The sequence below is a fragment of the Oncorhynchus masou genome, chromosome 8, assembly GCF_036934945.1.
Source record: "Oncorhynchus masou masou isolate Uvic2021 chromosome 8, UVic_Omas_1.1, whole genome shotgun sequence".
NCBI lineage: Eukaryota > Metazoa > Chordata > Actinopteri > Salmoniformes > Salmonidae > Oncorhynchus > Oncorhynchus masou.
Window position 1 is genome coordinate 26,602,011 of NC_088219.1, and position 26,675 is coordinate 26,628,685.

The 26,675-nt window shown below is 42.6% G+C and overlaps 1 protein-coding gene across 1 annotated transcript in view; it reads right to left on the reverse strand.

The window, feature by feature from the left end:
• LOC135544453 (zinc finger protein 618-like) overlaps positions 1-26,675 on the reverse strand; it is a 50,206-nt gene that overhangs the window by 18,020 nt on the left and 5,511 nt on the right. The window contains exons 2-4 of the mRNA XM_064972067.1: positions 23,003-23,261; positions 18,898-18,975; positions 18,397-18,441 (exon numbers count right to left, since the gene is read on the reverse strand). Coding sequence (XP_064828139.1) covers positions 18,397-18,441; positions 18,898-18,975; positions 23,003-23,228 — 349 coding nt within the window. The 5' untranslated portion in view covers positions 23,229-23,261. The remainder of the gene's footprint in view (positions 1-18,396; positions 18,442-18,897; positions 18,976-23,002; positions 23,262-26,675) is intronic.

A 26,675-nucleotide genomic window follows, 5' to 3' on the forward strand; every position in this document is an offset into this window, starting at 1 on the left:
CCGGATGTGAACCAAACTCACTAAAAGTGGCAGGAATAAAGCCTCTCTTGAAAAAGCCAAATCTTGACCCAGAAAATATAAAAAACTAAATTGGCCTTTATCGAATCTTCCATTCCTCTCAAATATTTTAGAAAAGGCTGTTGCGCAGCAACTCACTGCCTTCCTGAAGACAAACAATGTATACAAAATGCTTAAGTCTGGTTTTAGACCCCATCATAGCACTGAGACTTCACTTGTGAAGGTGGTAAATTACCTTTTAATGGCATCAGACCGAGGCTCTGCATCTGTCCTCGTGCTCCTAGACCTTAGTGCTGCTTTTGATACCATCGATCACCACATTCTTTTGGAGAGATTGGAAACCCAAATTGGTTTACATGGACAAGTTCTGGCCTGGTTTAGATCTTATCTGTCGGAAAGATATCAGTGTGTCTCTGTGAATGGTTTCTCCTCTGACAAATCAACTGTAAATTTCGGTGTTCCTCAAGGTTCCGTTTTAGGACCACTATTGTTTTCACTATATATTTTACCTCTTGGGGATATCATTCAAAAACATAATGTTAACTTTCACTGCTATGCGGATGACACACAGCTGTACATTTCAATGAAACATGGTGAAGCCCCAAAATTGCACTCGCTATAAGCATGTGTTTCAGACAAGGAAGTGGATGGCTGCAAATGTTCTACTTTTAAACCTCGGACCAAAAAAAAAGAGATGCTTGTTCTAGGTCCCAAGAAACAAAGAGATCTTCTGTTGAATCTGACAATTAATCTTAATGGTTGTACAGTCGTCTCAAATAAAACTGAAGGACCTTGGTGTTACTCTGGACCCTGATCTCTCTTTTGAAGAACATATCAAGACTGTTTCAAGGACAGCTTTTTTCCATCTCCGTAACATTGCAAAAATCAAAAACTTTGTCTAAAAACGATGCAGAAAAATGTATCCATGCTTTTGTCACTTCTAGGTTAGACTACTGCAATGCTCTACTTTCCGGCTACCCGGATAAAGCACTAAATAAACTTCAGTTAGTGCTAAATGCGGCTGCTAGAATCCTGACTAGAACCAAAACATTTGATCATATTACTACAGTGCTTGACTCCCTACACTGGCTTCATGTCAAGGCAAGGGCTGATTTGAAGGTTTTACTGCCAACCTACAAAGCATTACATGGGCTTGCTCCTACCTATCTCTCTGATTTGGTCCTGCCGTACATACCTACACGTACGCAACGGTCACAAGACGCAGGCCTCCTAATTGTCCCTAGATTTTCTAAGCAAACAGCTGGAGGCAGGGCTTTCTCCTATAGAGCTCCATTTTTAAGGAATGGTCTGCCTACCCATGTGAGAGACTCAAACTCGGTCTCAACCTTTAAGTCTTTACTGAAGACTCATCTCTTCAGTGGGTCATATGATTGAGTGTAGTCTGGCCCAGGAGTGTGAAGGTGAACGGAAAGGCTCTGGAGCAACAAACCACCTTTGCTGTCTCTGCCTGGCCGGTTCCCCTCTTTCCACTGGGATTCTGTGCCTCTAACCCTATTACAGGGGCTGAGTCACTGGCTTACCAGGGCTCTTTCAAACCATCCCTAGGAGGGGTGCGTCACTTGAGTGGGTTGAGTCACTGATGTGATCTTCTTGTCTGGGTTGGCGCCCCCCCTTGGGTTGTGCCATGGCGGAGATCTTTGTGGGCTATACTCAGCCTTGTAAGTTGGTGGTTGAAGATATCGCTCTCGTGGTGTGGGGGCTGTGCTTTGACAAAGTGGGTGGGGTTATATCCTTCCTGTTTGGCCCTGTCCGGGGGTGTCATCGGATGGGGCCACAGTGTCTCCTGAGCCCTCCTGTCTCAGCCTCCAGTATTTATGCTGCAGTAGTTTATGTGTCGGGGGGCTAGGGTCAGTTTGTTATATCTGGAGTACTTCTCCTGTCTTATCCGGTGTCCTGTGTGAATTTAAGTATGCACTCTCTAATTCTCTCTTTTGGAGGACCTGAGCCCTAGGACCATGCCTCAGGACTACCTGACATGATGACTCCTTGCTGTCCCCAGTCCACCTGGCTGTGCTGCTGCTCCAGTTTCAACTGTTCTGCCTGTGATTATTATTATTTTACCATGCTGGTCATTTATGAACATCTTGGCCATGTTCTGTTATAATCTTCACCCGGCACAGCCAGAAGAGGACTGGCCACCCCACATAGCCTGGTTCCTCTCTAGGTTTTGGCCTTTCTAGGGAGTTTTTCCTAGCCACCGTGCTTCTACACCTGCATTGCTTGCAGTTTGGGGTTTTAGGCTGGGTTTCTGTACAGCACTTTGAGATATCAGCTGATCAGCTGAAATAAATTTGATTTATGCAGGCCATGGAAGAACTGGGACATTTACAGCTTCCAGGAATTGTGTACAGATCCTTGTGTGCATTATCATGTTGAAACATGAGGTAATGGATGAATGGCACAGCAATGGGCCTCAGGACCTTGTCAAGGTATCTCTGTGCATTCAAATTGTCATCAATAAAATGCAATTGTGTTCATTGTCCATAGCTCATGCCTACCACCACCACCATGGGAAACTCTGTTCACAACATTCACATCAAACTGCTCGCCCACACCACACACACTGTCTGACAGCTCCCTAGTAAAGTTGAAACAGGGTTTCATTTGTGAAGAGCACACTTCTCCAATAAGCCAGTGGCCACCGAAGGTGAGCATTTGCCCACCGAAGTCGGTTAAGACCCTGGTGAGGACAAGCATGTAGATGAGCTTCCCAGAGACGGTTTCTGACAGTTTGTGCAGAAATACATTGGTTGTGCAAACTAGGCTTGTCCCCAACTTGCTTTGTTCTTTCAACTAATCAATTGATAGACATTTTAATTGTGTATTTTTCCCCCATATAGTCACACCATGTGTTTTAATCAAATCAACTATATGTAGGCTACTGAGCTTGTCTGATGCGTCAAGCACATGTTGATTCAATAATTAGACACACAAATGACATGGAGGGTGCCAGAGACCAAGATAGCCTAACCAGAAAAAAAATGTTCCCGACCCTCTTCCTCCCGCTGCTGCAGCTGGCCTTCGCAGATTCTGCTGTTACGCTACTAAAAGGCTCCACTCGGGGTCAGCAACCTTTTTCTTTTCTTCCTCTTCCATGATATCATGGCGGCCCTTCTCCTCTTCCATGATATCATGGCGGCCCTTCTCCTCTTCCATGATATCATGGCGGCCCTTCTCCTCTTCCATGATATCATGGCGGCCCTTCTCCTCTTCCATGATATCATGGCGGCCCTTCTCCTCTTCCATGATATCATGGCGGTCCTTCTCCTCTTCCATGATATCATGGCGGTCCTTCTCCTCTTCCATGATATCATGGCGGTCCTTCTCCTCTTCCATGATATCATGGCGGTCCTTCTCCTCTTCCATGATATCATGGCGGTCCTTCTCCTCTTCCATGATATCATGGCGGCCCTTCTCCTCTTCCATGATATCATGGCGGCCCTTCTCCTCTTCCATGATATCATGGCGGTCCTTCTCCTCTTCCATGATATCATGGCGGCCCTTCTCCTCTTCCATGATATCATGGCGGCCCTTCTCCTCTTCCATGATATCATGGCGGCCCTTCTCCTCTTCCATGATATCATGGCGGCCCTTCTCCTCTTCCATGATATCATGGCGGCCCTTCTCCTCTTCCATGATATCATGGCGGCCCTTCTCCTCTTCCATGATATCATGGCGGCCCTTCTCCTCTTCCATGATATCCGTTAAACAATTGTTTAAGTGCATGCCGCCATTTCTGTACAACCATGAAAATAAATAGCAAATACATTCCTACTACTTCTACCACACCCTCCCCAACCCCCCATACCCCATTACACTTTATCTAGATCATGCTAAAACACTCCCTTAGGATTGTTCAGCATGTCAACAACCATTTCAACAGTAACATCTGTTAGCCACAATATCTCTTTTGCCATCTCCACAATAACCTTCAACCTGGCATTTCTGCTTTCCACAACCCAAGTCAACAACATTTACTTGTCACATGTGCCAAATACAACAAGTGTAGACCTTTCAATAAGTTAAGAAAAGAAGTGTTAAGTAACAAATAAATGTAATTAACAAACAGCAGCAGTAAAATAACAAGCCAATGTGCGGGGGCACTGGTTAGTTGAGGTAATATGTACATGTAAGTAGAGTTAAAGTGACAATGCAAAGACTATAAACAGAGAGCAGCAGCAGCGTAAAAGAGGGGTCTGGGCAGCCCTTTGATTAGCTGTTCAGGAGTCTTATGACTTGGCGCTCCAGTAACACTTGCCATGCGGTAGCAGAGAGAACAGTCTATGACTAGGGTGGCTGGAGTCTGACAATTTTTAGGGCCTGCCTCTGAAGCCATCTGATATAAAGGTCCTGGATGGCAGGAAGCTTGGCCCCAGTGATGTACTGGACCGTACACACTACCCTCTGTAGTGCCTTGCGGCGGGAAGCCGAGCAGTTGCCATACCAGGCAGTGATGCAACCAGTCAGGATGCTCTCGATGGTGTAGCTGTAGAACCTTTTGAGGATCTGAGCACCCATGCCAAATCTTTTCAGTCTCCGGAGGGGGAATTGGTTTCGTCGTGCCCGCTTCATGACAGTCATGGTGTGCTTGGACCATGTTAGTCTGTTGGTGATGTGGACACCAAGGAACTTAAAGCTCTCAACCTGTTCCACTGCAGCCCCCTCGATGAGAATGGTGGCATGCTCGGTCCTCTTTTTCCTGTAGTCCACAATCATCTCCTTTGCCTTGACCATGTTGAGGGAGGTTGTTGTCCTGGCACCACACAGCCAGGTCTCTGACCTCCTCCCTATAGACTGTGTCGTTGTTGTTTGTGATCAGGGCTACAACTGTTGTGTCATCAGCAAATTTAATGATGGTGTTGGAGTCATGCCTGGCCATGCAGTCATGAGTAAACAGGGAGTACAAGAGGGGGCAGAGCATGCACCCCCGAGGGGCCCCTTTGTTGAGGATCAGCATGGCGGATGTGTTGTTACCCACCCTTACCACCTGGGGGCGGCCTGTCAGGAATTCCAGGATGCAGTTGCAGAGGGACGTGTTTAGTCCCAGGGTCCTTAGCTTATTGATGAGCTTTGAGGGCACAATGGTGTTGAACATTAATGAATAGCATTTTCACATAGGTGTTCCTTCTGTCTAGGTGGGAAAGGGCAGTGTGGAGTACAATAGAGATTGCATCATCTGTGGATCTGTTGGGGCGATATGCAAATTGGAGTGGGTCTAGGGTTTCTGGGATAATGGTGTTGATGTGAGCCACGGCCAGCCTTTCAAAGCACTTCATGGCTACAGACGTGAGTGCTATGGATCGGTAGTCATTTAGGCAGATTACCTTAGTGTTCTTGGGCCCAGGGACTATGGTGGTCTGCTTGAAGCATGTTGGTATTACAGACACGGACAGGGAGAGGTTGACAATGTCAGTGAAGACACTTGCCAGTTGGACAGCGCATGGTCGCAGTACATGGCCTGGTAATCCGTCTGGCCCTGCAGCCTTGTGAATGTTGACCTGTCTAAAGGTCTTACATCGGCTGTGGAGAGCGTGATTACACAGTTTTCCGTTACAGCTGGTGCTTTCATGCATGTTTCAGTGTTATTTGCCTCGAAGCGAGCATAGAAGTAGTTTAGCTCGTCCGGTAGGCTCGTGTCACTGGACAACTCTCGGCTGTGCTTCCCTTTGTAGTCTAATGGTTTTCAGGCACTGCCACATCCGACGAGCGTCAGAGCCAGTGTAGTAAGCCTCAATCTTAGTCCTGTATTGACGCTTTGCCTGTTTGATGGTTTGTCGGAGGGCATAGGGAGATTTCTTATCATCTTCCGGGTTAGATTCCCGCTCCTTGAAAGTGGCAGCTCTAGCTTTTAGCTCAGTGCGGATGCTGCCTGTAATCCATGGTTTCTGGTTGGGGTATGTACGTACGGTCACTGTGGGGACAACGTCATTGATGCACTTATTGATGAAGCCAATGACAGATGTGGTGTAATCCTCAACGCCATTGGAGGAATCCCTGAACATATTCCAGTCTGTGCTAGCAAAACAGTCCTGTAGCAAGCATCTACTTCATCTGACCACTTTTATTGATCTAGTCACTGGTGCTTCCTGATTTAATTTTTGCTTGTAAGCACAATAGAATTATGGTCAGATTTGCCAAATGGAGGGCAAGGGAGAGCTTTGTATGCATCTCTGTTTGTAGAGTATAGGTGGTCCAGAGTTCTATTCCCTCTGGTTGCACATTTAACTTGTTGATAGAAAGTCAGTAAAAGTGATTTAAGTTTCCCTGCATTAAAGTTCCCGGCTAGTAGGAGCGCCGCCTCTGGGTGAGCGTTTTTTCTGTTTGCTTATGGCGGAATACAGCTCATTCAATGCTATGTTAGTGCCAACCTCTGACTGAGGTGGTATGTAAACAGCTACGAAGAATACAGATGAGAACTCTCTTGGGAGGTAGCGTGGTCTGCAGCTTATCATTCAAAACTCTACCTCAGGCGAGCAATGGCTCGAGGCTTCCTTAGATATCATGCACCAGCTGTTATTTACAAAAATACATAGACCGCCACCTCACCTTACCAGACGCTGCTGTTCTATACTGCCGGTACATCGCAATGATATTGTCGTCGTTCAGCCACGACTCCATGAAGCATAAGACGTTACAGTTTTTAATGTCCCGTTGGTAGTTTAAACTTCCCAATAACGCGCCCATTTTTCTGTCCAAAGATTGCATGTTTGCGAGTAGAAGTGAGGGAAGTGGAGGTTTATTCGATTGCCGCGTATTACTCATAAGACACGGCAGCGGCAACATTATAGACAAAAATAGTAAAAATATATAAATATTTTTTTTTAACAAACATCTCAGATAAAACAAAAAAAATAATCGTTGCGGGCACATAAAATGTCTGCCTTCTGCTCCGGCACCTCTGCAAAACAGTCCTGTAGCTTAGCATCTGCTTCATCTGACCACATTCTTATTGACTGAGTCACTGGGGCTTTCTGCTGTAGTTTTTGATTGTAAGCACAAAATAAGGAGGATAAAATTATGGTCAGATTTGCCAAATGGATGGCGAGGGAGAACCTTGTATGCATCTCTGGGTGTGGAGTAAAGGTGGTCCAGAGTTATTTTCCCTCTGGTTGCACATTTAACATGCTGATAGAAATTAGGTACAACTGATTTGAGTTTCCCTGCATTAAAGACCCCGGCCACTAGCAGCGCCACCTCTGGATGAGCGTTTTCATGTTTGACCGTATATAGCTCATTGAGTGCCAGCGGTGGTATATAGACAACTACCGATGGTAAAGGTAGATTACCCTCTTGGCAACGGATCTTTATAAGGCACCCGGAACGTTGTCCACGATACCTTTTCCTCCTGCGAATGACGGGGATGAGGGCCCTATCTGGATTAAAGTCATACTGACAACCTTACCAACTAAAAGTTTTGAAGTCTACTTTATTCATTTTCAAAGTGTCCTTTGACACTGCACATTCATGAGCGCAAGATTTCTGAGCAGGCCTTCAAACCAAGCCAGGACCAGCAGAAACACAAGCCCCAACATTAGGTCCACTTACTACATGAGCAGCCATGGAAGCTCCATTATTCCACACTGTAGTTCCCCCAATCGGTTTTACAGCCTCTGCATACAAAACATCAAGACTACTTCTATACAGTGCATTCAGAAAGTATTCAGTCCCTTTCCCTTTTTCCACATTTTGTTACATTACAGCCTTTCTCAATCTACACATACTATCAAAGCAAAAACAGGTTAAGATATCTTTGCAAGTGTATAAAAATAAAAAACTGAAATACCTTATTTACCTAAGCATTCAGACCCTTTGCTATGAGACTCGAAATTGAGCTCGGGCGCATCCTGTTTCCATCTTGAGATGATTCACCAACGTGATTGGAGACCACCTGTGGTAAATTCAATCGATTTCACCTGAATTGGTAAGACACACACACACACACACACACACACACACACACACACACACACACACACACACACACACACACACACACACACACACACACTCACTCAAAAGTTTGGGGTCACTAAGAAATGTCCTTGTTTTTAAACTTGAAGCACATTTTGTTGTTCATTAAAATATCATCAACTTGATCAACAGTGAAGACCCGAATCCAGGATGCTGGCCTTCTAGGCAGAGTTGCAAAGAAAAAGAAAAATCTCAGACTGGCCAATAAAAAGAAACGATTAAGATAGACAAAAGAACACAGACACTGGACAAAGGAACTCTGCCTAGAAGGCCAGCATCCCGGAGTCGCTTATGGCTGTATACTGTTGACGTTGAGACTGGTGTTTGGAGTGTACTATTTACTGTAGCTGCCAGTTGAGGACTTGTGAGGCGTCGGTTTCTCAAACTAGACACTAATGTACTTGTCCCCTTGCCTCACACTCTTTCTATTCTGATTAGAGATAGTTTGCGCTGTTCTGTGAAGGGAGTAGTACACAGCGTTGTGAGATCTTCAGTTTCTTGGCAATTTCTCACATGGAATAGCCTTCATTTGGTCAGAACAAGAATAGACTGACAAGCTTTGTTTCTGGTCATTTTGAGCCTGTAATCAAACCCACAAATGCTGATGCTCCAGATACTCAACTAGTCTAAAGAAGACCAGTTTCATTGCTTCTTTAAATCAGAACAACAGTTTCCAACTGTGCTAACATAATTGCAAAAAGGTTTTCTAATGATCAATTAGCCTTTTAAAATGATACATTTGGATTAGCTAACACAACGTGCCATTGGATCTCAGGAGTGATGGTTGCTGATAATGGGCCTCTGTATGCCCATGTAGATATCCCATTTAGCAGTTTCCAGCTACAATAGTAATTTACAACAACATTAACAATGTCTACACTGTATTTCGGATCAATGACATTTTTTTCCCTTTTTTAAATACAAAAATGACACAAAAAAAATGAGATTTAAGAAGTTCAGTTAAGAATAATTCTATTTACAATGAAGATCTACACAGGCCAAACCCGGACGACACTGGGCCAATTGTGTGCCACCCTATGGGACTCCCAACAACGGCAGGTTGCGATACAGCTTGGATTTGAAACAGGGTGTCTGTAGTGACGCCTCAACCCCTCTGGAGCAAATATGGTCCCACAGTTAACAGTGCATATCAGAGCAAAAACCAAGCAATGAGTTCGAAGGAATTGTTTGTAGAGCTCCGAAACAGCATTGTGTCGAGGCACAGACCCGTGGAAGGGTATCAAAAATCTTTCTGCAGCATTGAAGGTCCAAGAACACAGTGACCTCCATAATTCTTAAAAACGGAAGAAGTTTGGAACCACCAAGACTCATCGTAGAGCTGGCGGCCCGGTCAAACTGAGCAATCGGGGGAGAAGGGTCTGAATACTTATGTAAATGTTTTTATTTTTTATACATTTGCGAACATTTCTAAAAACCTGTTGGTTTTTAATACATTTTAGAATAAGGCTGTAACATAACAAAATGTGAGAAAAAAAATGAAGGGATCTGAATACTTTCCTAATGCACTGTTTCACTGAGCCTCTCTCTTCACCTGGCACCCACCAAATGCTGCACTATGCCCCCCTCCCCCACATTTACAACACAACCTTCACATTGCTCCCCTCCACACCCTTTCTTTCCTTTACATTGAGCAGCTACATGTCCCATTCTTTGGCATTTAAAAACACCTCAATGGGGATGGGGCAAAATCTCTGACATTGAAACTAAGGAATCCTATCTGTACTTTCCCAGGCATAACCTTCTCAAACCTCAGCAGCACTGATAGGTCAAAGTGAAAGTCTTATTTCCTACTGATCAACCTTTTGGCCTCAATCACTCTTCCTCCCTTTACATTTCCTTTAATATCGTGTACGGACGTAGATATTGGGACCCCGGTGATGACTCCTCTCAATCTAGCATAACCACCATGACTTTTCATCTTCTTCCCATTAAGCTTTTCTGTTGATAGAACTTTCTCTTGCCGAGCCTGGCTACCACAAAATATTAACAAAATCTACCATTTACAATTACCTAATTTCACTTCACCTACAGCATTAGTTAGTTGGATAGGGTGCGAGGCCCTGTGGTCTCAAACACTATCACCACTTTCCCATTCCAACACATCATTACTCTTGCTTCCTACCTTAGCCCTCTTTATTAGATGGTCCACTGCTTTCTGTATTATGATCTCTTCTTATGTCCTTGACCCTCATCATTCCGCTTCATACCATCAGAACTGACACCCAATTTGTTCGCATTCCAGCACAGCTGTTGCTTCACCATCTTTTTCTCAATTTTGTCAGCACTACTCACCGCCATTTCCGACTCCTCCTAGACTCGTCTCTCTGGCCCTCTGCAACATTTTCCATTCGGAGTCCCAATTTATCTTACCATTTCTAAAAATCTGAGTGCCAGTTATGATTTTTATATTCACATTTTCGTGAAACAGTTTAATTTATAATAAAGTCTTTATATCTCAAAATCATTATCATGTGCGTGTAAAAAAAATAATCAAAAAGTAACTTCTATTGCAATTGCCAGCTATGTAGAAATAGCCCACATAAAGCCAACAAATAAACATTTCAGCCTGCAGGTAGAAAATATCCCGTTAAAAATAAATATACCATAAATCACATTGGCTATGAATGGTCTGTCTGCAAGGAACTTGAAACATTGTATCAACTGAAGCTTGAGCTAGCAAACTTGCAACATTGTATAAAATAAGTGTCCTGGACAGACATACTGTAGCTGTACGCTATTTGCGCAAGGGATAAGTAGTAACCAGGTAGGCTTAATTTATGACGTTTCCACTGGATCAGAGCATGACATTTAGTGGTTATAGCTGGAAATATTTTTCAAATAGGCTACGTTGAGGAACTAGTCAGGATAAGGGGAAAGATGTAAAAACAGACAGAAGTTTAACATTATTATCAGAAATTACCATAACCAAACAAACACTGTAGACTAGAAACAGGAATTAACAGTAAATGTACTACTGGTGATACTGGTGTAACATCCCCACAGTGGATTAGTCCACTGAGAGACAGGCGTGAATCAGACTGGCGTCTCGTGCCATAATTTTTTTGACTGCTCGACTAAAAACAAATCTTTAGTCGAGTTTCTCCCATTCTACTCTGCAGATCCTCTCAAGTTCTGTCAGGTAGGATGGGGAGCGTCGCTGCACAGCTAAACTCAGCAAAAAAAGAAACGTCTTCTCACTGTCAACTGTGTTTATTTTCAGCAAACTTAACACGTGTAAATATTTGTATGATCATAACAAGATTCAACAGACATAAACTGAACAAGTTCCACAAACATGTGACTAACAGAAATTGAATAATGTGTCCCTGAATAAAGGGGGAGGAGGGGTGTCAAAATCAAAAGTAACAGTCAGCATCTAGTGTGGCCACCAGCTGCATTAGGTACTGCAGTGCATCTCCTCCACATGGACTGCACCAGATTTGCCAGTTCTTGCTGTGAGATGTTACCCCACTCTTCCACCAAGGCACCTGCAAATTCCCGGACATTTCTGGGGGGAATGTCCCTAGCCCTCAACCTCCGATCCAGCATTGTCACACTGGAGAGTCATGTCAGAATGAGCCTGCAGGAAGGGTACCACATGAGGGAGGAGGATGTCTTCCCTGTAACGCACAGCGTTGAGAATGCCTGCAATGACAACAAGCTCAGTCCGATGATGCTGTGACACACCGCCCCAGACCATGACGGACCCTCCACCTCCGAATTGATCCCGCTCCAGAGTACAGGCCTCGGTGTAACGCTCATTCCTTCAACGATAAACGCAAATCCAAACATCACCCCTGGTGAGACAAAACCACGACTCATCAGTGAAGAGCACTTTTTGCCAGTCCTGTCTAGTCCAGCGACGGTGGGTTTGTGCCCAGAGACGATGTTGCCGCTGATGTAAGGCAGGTCCTCACCAGACAACAGGCCTACAAGCCCGCAGTCCAGTCCAGCCTCTCTCAGCCCATTGCGGACAGTCTGAGCACTGATGGAGGGATTGTGCGTTCCTGGTGTAACTCGGGCAGTTGTTGCCATCCTGTACCTGTCCAGCAGGTGTGATGTTCAGATGTACCGATCTTGTGCAGGTGTTGTTACACGTGGTCTGCCACTGCGCGGATGATCAGCTGTCTGTCCTGTCTCCCTGTAGCGCTGTCTTAGGTGTCTCACAGTAAGGATATTGCAATTACTTGCCCTCGCCACATTTGCAGTCCACATGCCTCCTTGCAGCATGCCTAAGGCACGTTCACGCAGATGAGCAGGGAGCCTGGGTGTTTTTCAGAGTCAGTAGAAAGAGGCCTCTTTAGTAGAGGTCGACCGATTGTGATTTTTTTTAACGCCGATACCGATTATTGGAGGACCAAAAAAGCCGATAGCGATTAAAAATCGGGCGATTTTTATTTATTTATTTGTAATAGACAATTACAACAATACTGAATGAACACTTATTTTAACCTAATATAGTACATCAAAATCAATTTAGCCTCAAGTAAATAATGAAACATGTTCAATTTGGTTTAAATAATGCAAAAGAGAAGAAAGTAAAAGTGCAATATGTGCTATGTAAGAAAGCTAACGTTTCAGTTCCTTGCTCAGAACATGAGAACATATGAAAGCTGGTGGTTCCTTTAAACACGAGTCTTCAATATTCCCAGGTAAGAAGTTTTAGGTTGTAGTTATTATAGGAAATATAGGACTATTTCCCTCTATACTATTTGTATTTCATTAACCTTTGACTATTGGATGTTCCTTATAGGCACTTTAGTATTGCCAGTGTAACAGTATAGCTTCCGTCCCTCTCGTTGCTCCTCCCTGGGCTCGAACCAGCAACACAATGACAACAGACACCATCGAAGCAGCAGTTACCCATGCAGAGCAATGGGAACAACTACTAGAAGGCTCAGAGCGAGTGACGTTTGAAACGCTATTAGCATGCACTAACTAGCGAGCCATTTCACTTCGGTTACACCAGTCTCATCTCGGGAGTTGATAGGCTTGACGTTATAAACAGCCCAATGTTTGACACACAACGAAGAGCTGCTGGCAAAATGCACAAAAGTGCTGTTTGAATGAATGTTTACACGCTTGCTTCTGCCTACCACCGCTCAGTCAGATACTTAGATACTTGTATGCTCAGTCAGATTATATGCAACGCACGACACGCTAGATAATATCTAGTAATATCATCAATCATGTGTAGTTAACTAGTGATTATGATTGATAGTTTTTTTATAAGATACGTTTAATGCTAGCTAGCAACTTACCTTGGCTTACTGCATTCGCGTAACAGGCAGTCTCCTTGTGGAGTGCAACGAGAGAGAGGCAGGTCGTTATTGCGTTGGACTAGTTGGTTGCAAGATTGGGTCCCCCGGGCTGACAAGGTGAAAATCTGTCATTCTGCCCATGAACGAGGCAGTTGACCCACCGTTCCTAGGCCGTCATTGAAAATAAGAATGTGTTCTTAACCGACTTGCCTAGTTAAATAAAAGGCATTTAAAAATAAATAAATAAAATATTGATTTCCGATTGTTATGAAAACTTGAAATCGGCCATTAATATTGGTTGACCTCTACTCTTTAGTGTCCTAAGTTTTCATAACTGACCTTAATTGCCTACCGTCTGTAAGCTGTTAGTGTCTTAACGACCGTTCCACAGGTGCATGTTCATTAATTGTTTATGGTTCATTGAACAAGCATGGGAAACAGTGTCTGAACCCTTTCCAATGAAGATCTGTGAAGTTATTTATTTTTACGAATTATCTTTGAAAGACAGGTTCCTGAAAAAGGGACACATCTTTTTTTTGCAGAGTTTATTTTCAGGTCACTCCAGAGATGTTTGATCAGGTTCAAGTCTGGGATCTGGCAGGGCCACTCAAGAACATTCAGAGACTTGTCCCGAAGCCACTAGTGCATTGTCTTGGCTGTGTGCTTAGGGTCGTTGTCCTGCTGGAAGGTGAACCTTCACCCCAGTCTGAGGTCCTGAGTGCTCTGGAGTAGGTTTTCATCAAGGATCTCTGTACTTTGCTCTGTTCATCTTTCCCTCTATCCTGACAAGTCTCCCAGTCCGACCTTAAAATCACCCCCACAGCATGATGCTGCCAATCCTGTCTCTGAATTGTTCCTTCGACCTCATGGCTTGGTTTTTGCTCTGACATACATTATATAGACATGTTTGTGCCTTTCCAAATCATGTCCAATCAATAGAATTTACCACAGGTGGACTCCAAATTTGTAGAAACATCAAAAGGTTGATCAATGGAAACAGGATGCACCTGAGCTCAATTTCGAGTCTTATAGCAAAGGTTTTGAATACTTATGTAAATAAGGCATTTGTTTTTTAATACACCTGCAGCAATATCTAAATACCTGTTTTCACTTTGTCATTATGGGTTATGTGTGTAGATTGATGAGGACATATACAGTGAGGGGAAAAAGTACTTGATCCTCTGCTGATTTTGTACGTTTGCCCACTGACAAAGAAATGATCAGTCTATAATTTTAATGGATAGGTTTATTTGAACAGTGGGAGACAAAATAACAAAAATCCAGAAAAACACATGTCAAGAATGTTATAAATTAATTTGCATTTTAATGAGGGAAATAAGTATTTGACCCCTCTGCAAAACATGACTTAGTACTTGGTGGCAAAACCCTTGTTGGCAATCAGAGGTCAGACGTTTCTTGTACTTGGCCACCAGGTTTGCACACATCTCAGGAGGGATTTTGTCCCACTCCTCTTTGCAGATCTTCTCCAAGTCATGAGGTTTCGAGGCTGACGTTTGGCAACTCGAACCTTCAGCTCCCTCCACATTTTCTATGGGATTAAGGTCTGGAGACTGGCTAGGCCACTCCAGGACCTTAATGTGCTTCTTCTTGAGCTGCTCCTTTGTTGCCTTGGCCGTGTGTTTTGGGTCATTGTCATGCTGGAATACCCATCCACGACCCATTTTCAATGCTGGCTGAGGGAAGGAGGTTCTCACCCAAGATTTGACGGTACATGGCCCTGTCCATCGTCCTTTTGATGTGGTGAAGTTGTCATATCCCCTTAGCAGAAAAACACCCCCAAAGCATAATGTTTCCACCTCCATGTTTGACAGTGGGGGATGGTGTTCTTGGGGTCATAGACAGCATTCCTCCTCCTCCAAACACAGTGAGTTGATGCCAAAGAACTCCATTTTGGTCTCATCTGACCACAACACTTTCACCCAGTTGTCCTCTGAATCATTCAGATGTTCATTGGCAAACTTCAGACGGGTATGTATATGTGTTTTCTTGAGCAGGGGGACCTTGCGGGCGTTACAGGATTTCAGTCCTTCACGGCATAGTGTGTTTCCAATTGTTTTCTTGGTGACTATGGTCCCAGCTGCCTTGAAATCATTGACTAGATAGTCCCGTGTAGTTCTGGGCTGATTCCTCACTCTTCTCATGATCATTGCAACTCCACGAGGTGAGATCTTGCATGGAGCCCCAGGCCGAGCGAGATTGACAGTTCTTTTGTGTTTCTTCCATTTGCGAATAATCGCACCAACTGTTGTCACCTTCTCACCAAGCTGCTTGGCGATGGTCTTGTACACAGCCTTGTGTAGGTCTACAATCTTGTCCTTGGAGAGCTCTTTGGTCTTGGCCATGGTGGAGAGTTTGGAATCTGACTGATTGATTGCTTCTGTGGACAGGTGTATTTTATACAGGTAACAAACTGAGATTAGGAGCACATTCTTAAAGGGTGCTCCTAATCTCAGCTCGTTACCTGTATAAAAAGACACCTGGGAGCCAGAAATCTTTCTGATTGAGAGGGGGTCAAATATTTTTCCCCCCCTCACTGTGTATACAGTGGGGCAAAAAAGTATTTAGTCAGCCACCAATTGTGCAAGTTCTCCCACTTAAAAAGATGAGGCCTGTAATTTAATCATAGGTACACTTCAACTATGATAAAATTACAAGCCTCTCATCTTTTTAAGTGGGAGAACTTGCACAATTGGTGGCTGACTAAATACTTTTTTGCCACACTGTATACAGTTTGCAAATTATGGTGGAAAATAAGTATTTGGTCACCTACAAACAAGCAAGATTTCTGGCTCTCACAGACCTGTAACTTGTTCTTTAAGAGGCTCCTCTGTCCTCCACTCGTTACCTGTATTAATGGCACCTGTTTGAACTTGTTATCAGTATAAAAGACACCTGTCCACAACCTCAAACAGTCACACTCCAAACTCCATTATGGCCAAAACCAAAGAGCTGTCAAAGGACACCAGAAACAAAATTGTAGACCTGCACCAGGCTGGGAAGACTGAACCTGGAATAGGTAAGCAGCTTGGTTTGAAGAAATCAACTGTGGGAGCAATTATTAGGAAATGGAAGACATACAAGACCACTGATAATCTCACTCGATCTGGGGCTCCACGCAAGATCTCACCCCGTGGGGTCAAAGAACGGTGAGCAAAAATCCCAGAACCACACGGGTGGACCCAGTGAATGACCTGCAGAGAACTGGGACCAAAGTAACAAAGCCTACCATCAGTAACACACTACACCGCCAGGGACTCAAATCCTGCAGTGCCAGACGTGTCCTCCTGCTTAAGCCAGTACATGTCCAGGCCCGTCTGAAGTTTGCTAGAGAGCATTTGGATGATCCAGAAGAAGACTGGGAGAATGTCATATGGTCAGATGAAACCAAAATATAACTTTTTGGTAAAAACTCAACTCGTCGTGTTTGGAGGACAAAGAATGCTGAGTTGCATCCAAATAACACCATACCTACTGTGAAGCATGGGGGTAGAAACATCATGCTTTGGGGCTGTTTTTCTGCAAAGGGACCAGGACGACTGATCCGTGTAAAGGAAAGAATGAATGGGGCCATGTATCGTGAGATTTTGAGTGAAAACCTCCTTCCATCAGCAAGGGCATTGAAGATTAATCGTGGCTGGGTCTTTCAGCATGACAATGATCCCAAACACACCGCCCGGGCAACGAAGGAGTGGCTTCGTAAGAAGCATTTCAAGGTCCTGGAGTGGCCTAGCCAGTCTCCAGATCTCAACCCCATAGAAAATCTTTGGAGGGAGTTGAATGTCAGTGTTGCCCAGCAACAGCCCCAAAACATCACTGCTCTAGAGGAGATCTGCATGGAGGAATGGGCCAAAATACCAGCAACAATGTGTGAAAACCTTGAAGACTTACGGAAAACGTTTGACCTCTGCCAACAAAGGGTATATTACAAAGTATTGAGATAAACTTTTGTTATTGACCAAATACTTATTTTCTACCATAATTTCCAAATAAATTCATTAAAAATCCTACAATATGATTTTCTGGATTTTTTTTTCTCATCGTCTGTCATAGTTGAAGTGTACCTATGATGAAAATTACAGGCCTCTCATCTTTTTAAGTGGGAGAACTTGAACAATTGGTGGCTGACTAAATACTTTTTTGCCCCACTGTATATAGAGATATATTTTAACCATTTTAGAATTAGGCTGTAACATAACAAAATGTGGAAACAGTCAAGGGATCTGAATACTTTCTGAATGCAATGTATTAGTGTTTGTTTGTTCACATTTTTCTTCCAAGTTTGTGTAGATTCACGGGGGGCCGGGGGGTCTAAACTGACATATGGTATTGTTTTAAGATGTTCAAACTATGAATTATTGAGCTATTTGATTATGAATTTTAGGACCCCTTTAGGCATGACACGCACACATATATTTTTTTAATTTGGCCTTTACTACTATAGCCCAAAGAAAAACATTACTACCTTCACACTTCCATAAAACATTTTTAAATCGGTAGCGGTTACATTCAGATGAGTCCCGTGACACTTTAGGAAGACAAAAAGAAGCAAAAAGGAGAACACCATCGTGTTCATGAAAATGTCCCCTTTCCACCGTGTGATCACAGTTTGTAGCCCAAGCGGTTCGGACGCTACAAACAGAAGTTGGCAAATCAACTGTTTCGACTTCAGACGAGTCGCCTGACACTTGTGGGGGTTGTAGAGCAAAACAGAGACCACCGTAGTGTTCGCGAAAGTCTCATATGTCGGTCAAACTGTTCAGAACCTACAGACGTTTTCGTGAGAAGACTGATTTGCTGGATGTCTTTCCAACGCAAAACAACAGATATCTCTAGTTTAAAATGACAGATTTTTACGTGGATTTTTGTATTGTTACTTACAAACACAGTGTTGTCAATCGCCTCTAGGGCGTTATATCCACTTTAACCCCACTTTGTAACAACAAAATGTGGAAAAATTCAACGGGTGTGAACACTTTCTGAAGGCACTGTAGATGTGCGCATGTACACACCGGTGAGTCGGTGTGTATTCTCATGCGTGAGCGTGTGCATGTGAATGCGTGTGCATACACATCCGTTTACTCACTGTTGGGAGCTGGTGGTGCACCCTCCCCTGGCATGCTGTCGGACTCTGCGGGGGGAAAGACAGAGACACATTCATAAGAGATCTGCTGTTGGCGTGGCGCCAACGCTTATAACAACAGCTTGACTCACTCGGATCTCAGACAACACTTGGCATCGCTCACATTAAAAATTATGGTTGTCAGGAAGGAGAGAGGGGGGGGGGGGTACTTCTAAAGTATTAGCGGATGAATGCAGCTGACAAGTTAATGATAAGAAATGAGCCCCAAACATAACATTACGCCACAAATCCAATTTTAGGTCCCCAAAATTGGATTCATGTGAGTTTTGGATCGGGCTTGCATTATCATGCCATATGTATATATTTAGCAGGGGGGGGTTATCAAAAATTAGGTGCTATTAAATCATGTCTGTAGTGACTTGAGTTGATTATTTTAATCTTATCAAACATTTCCAATGTCATCACACAAAGAAGCCTTAGTGTTTCAGGGCAGGCCTTCCTTACCTCTGTGGGCACGGACGTGCGTCTGAAAGCAGTTGTAGTACTTATATTTCTTCCCACATATCCCACAAACATAGGAGCCTGTGTGACAGAGGAAAAGCAATACAGAGATGGTTGAAAATGCTACAATAGTTGAGTGCATTGATACCATTGGTCTGATGGCAGAGCCAGGATACAGGCTAGTGGTGTAATGGTGTGGAGAATATTTTCCTGACACACATTAGGTCTATTGAAACCAATTGAGCAGCATATCAATGCCCGAAGAATACAAGCTGTTCTGGAGGCAAGGGGGGTCCAACCCAGTACTAGATTTCTGTACCTAATAAACGTAGATCTCTGTGTGTAACAACATCGTACCTAAACACTTTCAGTGATTTTCCAGACACAGATTAAGCCTAGTCCTAAAATTATTTTCAATGGAGATTCGCCATTGAGTTTCCTTTTTAGTCCAGGACTAGACTTAATTTGTGTCCGGGAAACCTCCCCTCGGGGATCTAAGTAAATATTTTACTTAGTCGAGACTGAAATACATTTCCCATCTTGTTTCACAGACAATAAATTATCTGTTAAAAACCGATATTAGATGAGAATTGACAAACCACATTTTCTTCTAAAATAGGCACAGAAATAACTTATTTCTCAGTAAAGAGATGGTGCCTTCAGAAAGTATTCATACCCCTCAACTTTACAGCCCGAATTCAAAATTGCTTAAATATGTTTTTCTCCTCACCCATCTACACACAATAACCCATAATGACAAATTGAAATGTTTAGACATTTGTGTGTCTATATAAGGTCCCACAGTTGACAGTGCATGTCAGAGCAGACCCTATACCATGAATTTCAAGGAACTGTCTGTAGAGCTCCAAGAAAGAATTGTGATGAGGTATGTATCTGGGGAAGGGTCTAAAACCATTTATAGAGTGTTGAAAGTTCTCAAGAGCACAGTGGTCTCCATCATTGGGAAAATATTGAACTACCCAGCCTAGAGCTGGCCGTCCAACCAAACCGAGCAACCGGATAAGAAGGTCCTTGGTCAGGGAGGTGACCAAGAACCCAATGATCACTCTGTCAGAAATATAGAGTTCCTTGGCTGAGATGGGAGAACCCTGCCAGAAGGACAAGTCTCTACAGCACTTCACCAATCTGGGCTTTATGGGAGAGTGGCCACTCCAGAGAAAAAGGCACATGACGGCACTCATGGAGTTTGCAAAAAGGCACGAGAAAGACATAAGGCAAAAGATTCTGTGGTCTGATGAGACAAAAATATAACCATTTGGCCTGAATGCAAAACACTATGGTTGGAGAAACCAGGCACAGCCCATCCCCCGTTTAACAGCAGTGGTGGAAAAAGTACCCAATTGTCATACTCAAGTAAAGGTAAAGATACCTTAATAGGCAATTACTCAAGTAAAAGTCACCAAGTAAAATACTAGAGTAAAAGTCTACTATACCTAAGTATCAAAAATACATGTAATTGCTCAAATACACTATCAGTCAAAAGATTGGACACACCTACTGTACTCATTCAAGTTTTTAAAAACTATTTTCTACATTGTAGAATAATAGTGAAGACATCAACACATGGAATCATGTAGTAACCAAAAAAAGTTAAAATATATTTTGATTTATTTGACATTCTTCAAAGTAGCCACCCTTTGCCTTGATGACAGCTCTGCACACTCTTGGCATTCTCTCAACCAGCTTCATGAAGTAGTCACCTGGAATGCATTTCAATTAACAGGTGTGCCTTATTAAATGTTAATGTGTGGAATTTATTTTCTTCTTAATGCATTTGAGCCAATCAGTTGTGTTGTGACAAGGTAGGGGTGGTATACAGAATACAGCCCTATGTGGTAAAAAGACCAAGTCCATATTATGGCAAAAACAGCTCAAATAAGTAAAGATAAATTACAGTAATCAATACTTTAAGACATGAAGGTCAGTCAATACAGAAAATGTCATGAACTTTGAAAGTTTCTTGAAGTGCAGTCGATAAACAATCAAGCGCTATAATGAAACTGACTCTCATAAAGACCGCCACAGGAAAGGAAGACCCTTCTGCAGAGGATAAGTTAGAGTTAACAGCATCTCAGATTGCAGCCCAAATAAATGCTTCAGAGTTCATGTAACAGACATCTCAACATCAAGTGTTCAGAGGAGACTGCATGAATCAGTTATTCATGGTCTAATTGCTGCAAAGAAACCACTACTAAAGGATACGAATAAGAAGAAAAGACTTGCTTGGGCCAAGAAACATGAACAATGGACATTAGACCAGTGGAAATCTATCCATTGCTCTGACGAGTCCAAATTTGAGATTTTTGGTTCCAACCGCCCTGTCTTTGTGAAAAGTGGAGTAGGTGAATGGATGATATCTGCATGTGTGGTTCCCACCATTAAGCATGGAGGTGGTGGTGTGATCGTGCTTAGCTGGCAACATTGTCAGTGATTTATTTAGAATTCAAGGCACACTTAACCAGCATGGATACCACAGTGATACACCATCCCATCTGGTTTGAGCTTAGTGGGGCTATCATTTGTTTTTTTAACCAGACAATCAACCAAAAGACAACTCCAGCTATTTGACCAAGAAGGAGAGTGATGGAATGCTGCACAATCACCGACCTCTACCCAATTGAGATGGTTTGGGATGAGTTGGACCACAGAGTGAAGGAAGTGCTGAGCATATGTGGGAACTCCTTCATGAGTGTTGGAAAAGCATTCCTCATGAAGCTGAATGCCAAGAGTGTGCAAAGCTGTCATCAAGGCAAAGGGTGGCTACTTTGAAGAATCAAAACTATATTTTGATTTGAACACTTTTTTGGTTACTAAATGATTCCATGTGTTATTTCATAGTTTTGATGTCTTCACTATTATTCTACAATGTAGAAAATAGTAAAAAAATAATTAAAACCCTTGAATGAGTAGGTGTCCAAACTTTTGACTAGTACTGTATACTTAAGTATTAAAATGTATAAATAAAGTTCAAATTCCTTATATTAAAACAAACAAGACAGCACCATGTGTTTTATTTACGGATAGCCAGGGACACACTCAGACATCATTTACAAACAAAGCATGTGTGTTTAGTGAGTCAGCCAGATCACAGGCAGTAGAGACGACCAGGGATGTCCTCTTGATAAATGTGTGAATTTAACCATTTTCATGTCACAAAGTGTTTGGCTGTCAGGAAAAATGTAAGGAGTAAAAAGTACATTATTTTCTTTAGGAATGTAGTAAAGTAAATGTTGTCAAAATTAGATGGTGGTGGCATCATCATGCTATGTGGATGCTTTTCAGTGGCAGGGACTGGGAGACTGGTAAGGATACAGGGAACAATGTATTGAGCCAAATACAGACAAAACCTTTGAGAACCTGCTTCAGAGTGCAAACACCCTTAGAATGGGGCGAAGATTTACGTTCCAACAAGCATACAGCCAAAGCAACGCTGGAATGGCTTCAGAACAAGAATGTGGAAGTCCTCGAGTGGCCCAGACGAAGACCAGACTTTAATTCCGTGGAAAGACTTGAAGATTGCTGTTCACCGCCGTTCTCCATCTAATTTAAGAGTTTGAGAAAATCTGTGAGGAAGAATAATCCCCAAATCCAGATGTGCAAAGCAGTAATCGTCACCAAAGGTGCTTCTACAAAGTATTGACTCAGGGGTGTGAATACTTTGAAATACAGAAATGACCTTTTTCAATACATTTGCAAAAAAACAGACATTTTAAACATGTTTTCGCTGTCATTATGGAGTATTGTGTGAAGATGTAAAAAAAAAAAAAAAAAAAAAAGTAGCCATTTTGAATTCAGGCTGTAACAACAAAATGTGGAATAAGTCAAAGGGTATGAATACTCTGACACTGTACATTCCATCTGAGATAGTTCATGTAGAAGAGTGCAGATGTAGAGGGAGAAGGTAAAATGACAGGAACATGTGTTGAAAGGCGGTCCTCTTTCCTACAGTCTGGGTTTGTTCATTTTGGGTCAGCCCTTTTACATCATGGTTTAAAATGTGAAAACTCATTTTGCATCACAGAGGGTGATGCAAAATGATCCTGCACATTGTGTGTGGAGTGGAAGGTGATGTGTTAAGGGGTCATACCCTGGGTCTGGTCATTGCGAGACTTTCCTCCTCCACCGAGGACCACGCAGATCTCGGCAGGCACATCTTTCCCATTACTGGCCCCCGGCGTGCCAGGCTCCTTCTTTATTGTGACCGGGACAGCGATGGTGGCGGTCGTCGGGGTAGCGGTGGGGCCATCTGGGACTCCATCCCCCGTGTCAACCTGCTCCTGCGCAGGATTGGTAGGCACCTCCTGAGCACTCATGACTCCTACTACTCAGGGCCAGCGTTCCTAGGGCTGTGTGTGTGTGTGTGTGTGTGTGTGTGTGTGTGTGTGTGTGAGAATATGTGTGTGAGTGTGAGAATATGTGTGTGTGAGAGAAACAGACAGCCAGGAGAGAGGAGAAACAAACAATACAGATTTACTAAATCGACCTCGCCAAAAACAGCTTCTTTTCTTTGAAACAGGTGCAGTTCAAATACAACATCAAGGGACAACATCAAGGCAACCGAGCACTGAAAAACCTATTTTTAGACAGCTCTAAGGCAAGGCACTTGACACTCAGTAACACCCACAAACTGGGATTGCCATATGCCTGACCAATGTACTTCTGAGAGAGCTGTAGTCTGGTGTACCAATAACAGAAAGGGACATTTTATGGTTCTCAAAATTGTCTCCATATGGACATTATTGTTATTGAGATGAAAAGGTCTATTCTAACCAAGAGGGATACCAAATCTGGTATCTATAAAAAAAAATATATATATATATATATATATATATATTTTTTTTTTAAAGGTGACTCGTGACAATGTAGTTTGCCAAAAATAGCAGGGTAATAGATGGGAGAGATATGCATGATCATTATGTATAATTAGCCCTACAGCACAGTGCTTCATTGTGTATGGGTGACCTATGATGACAATACATCCATAGTGCCTAGGTGCTCTAATTTCAGAAACATCCAAATGACCCAGCCTTCTACTGTAAGTACCATAGTACTATGAGGGGACTCCAGTCAAGAGGGGACGCATAAAATGCAACCAAACAAAACAGAGTTCTAACCGGGAGGACAGATTTTTTTTGTGGAAAGATGAGAATTTCACTAATAATATTTAACACACCTTTTCTTGGAAGCGATAACTGACCGACATTGGCGCTAATTATTAAAACAGATCATAGTTACATGTGCAGCTGCAGTTTGTCACCCTAAATATGAATAATTGTGCAGAACTTTCTATTTAGATGACCAAGCTGTGGAGGGAGTATTGCTGGATGGCAATTGGTTACTCAAGTGATCCTTCAAAACAGAGCTGGCCATATTGAAAAGGGCATTGGTTCAACACAACAATGTCATTAAAAAAAAAACTTTGTTAAACAAATATTAGGCCTAATTGAAATGTGTTTCATGCTCCATTGTTTCATGCCGCACTTCCCTAATTTTGAAATCTAGTCTACATTGCTTGGTCATGGTGCTCCTGATCTGGTAGAGAAATGGACAGTGGGAGAACCTCCATGTTTTTCATATCTGCATGGGTTCAACAGTTTAATGGGCTGAGGCTATACTAATCTCATACAGCATTAGAATAAATGTAAAATGACTAACCGCCCCTGACATCTAGCCTACTCAATAAAATGATGCCTGCAAAGAAAAGTAGCTAACCGACAATGGAAATTCTAATCTCCCTCAAAAGAGGCCAATTCAATTCAACACGCCTGGGCAGATTGGAGGCCGTAAAAGCTAATTTGGGAAGCAAAGGGAACGGCTGAGTGTTCATTTCAGCAGCAGCCGTGTCACGGCTGTGCGCCATGTTGTGTTGGAAATTATGACGAGAGCTTTATTTCAAACAAAAACACAGTCCTATCTGGAACAAGTGGAAGCAGGAAGCTACATGGAGGGGAATATCAGCCGAGAAGAAAAATACAAAATGTGAAATCCCTCTCAGAGCTGGACATGATTGGATTTCATACCATAAATGGCAGAATGTGACACATTTTTTCACAAAATTAGAACACGTAGGCATTAAATCTGTGCTGCTTGGTCGGCAGCGATGCAATTGTGAATGAGTTATTGATAAATAGACTGGGCTAGTTGAGACTAGTTTGCGTCTGCGCTGGAATCATCATCATGCAATTAATCTGGTCAAATTTGTGAAAACTCAAGGTGAAAAAAAAAACAACCATGGATGAAATAGGATCAACTGAAGATATATCTTGCAGCCTCTGAGAAACAAGCTACATTATTAAAAAAATATGCCATTTCATGGACATTCTCTCATAAGGTCACACAGCCACGTTTTTATGAGTAAAGTCATACAGTATCACCACGACAGCTGTGACGGAAACAGGTTTCTGGACATTTTTATAAATGCCGATAGTTCGATATGGTGGGATCTTTCTGGGTTGTTAAATTAATTATGCAACAAATGGCACAAATATTGATATAATAACCATCATCTCAAAGTAAACTTGAAGTCACACGATTATATGGTGTGTGGTCCTCCCACTAAGGCTGCCGATGAAATAAGTTATGATGAACTTCACAGGGTGGTGAAAGTGCACAGTGATGAGCTTGATGCTCCTTTCCAATAAAAATTGAGGGCCTTATTCTGGTGACATGATGATCGATGCTTGACCACCATTTGACAAATTAAAATATTCTCGCTCTTATCCATAATAATCTCATCATGTATACTAGCCTACCGGCACTGTATGTGCGAGCTGCTGGCTAAAGCGCAAGTGCCAAAACCAGAGTAGGCCCATTTGTCACAAAAACTATTGCGTTAAATAGCAAAACTATCAGTAAAGTTGAGAATGTGATATAAAACACATTGAACTTTAAGATTTTCATTCGGGCAAAAAAAGTACATTGTGTGCAGTAAAGCGTTACATACTGATTTTTCTTCAAGCTGATTTTAGAAGCTTCGCATGAAAATCTGTCACCTATTGGATGGAAAACTAGCTACGGATACAGATATTTTCACCTGTATTGTTGTCTCTACCTTCTTGCCCTTTGTGCTGTTGTCTGTGCCCAATAATGCATGTACCATGTTTTGTTTTGCTCTCATGTTGTGTTGCTACCATGCTGTGTTGTCATCTTAGGTCTCTCTTTATGTCGTGATGCATGTTTTGTCCTATATTTTTAATCCCTCAGGAAGCCTTTTGGTAGGCCATCATTGTAAATAAGAATTTGTTCTTATCTGACTTGCCTAGTCAAACTAAGGGTTAAATAACTAAAAAGTTGTAGGCCTCGTGTAGGGGCTAATTTAGTTGTTCCATTCCCTCACTGTTGAAATAATTACACCACATCCACATAACTACAACGGCATGATAGTCCAAACATCTGACTTTTTTTTTTTTTTTTTTTTTAAATGAGGATTTAGACATCTTGCTATTCACATTATGGAATTTGACCATTCTCAGAGTCCATTGAGATCAGGTAGAAAAACACAGAACGTGTCCAAATAATGCTCTGAATCTGAAATGGGCCTACTTCCAAGATGTCAAAAACACCATGTCACAACACTTCAAAAACAGCCTGGAAATAGCATGTATGGACATTGACTAAAGAACAACTGAATTCTGGGAAGGCATCATTGATCTCCACTCCCCTCTTATGGTTTAAATGGATGAAAATCAATCAATGAGCAAATGGTTGTATATTGAGCACATTTCTCATGCATTAATGCAGCCCATTACAACGGGTTTTAC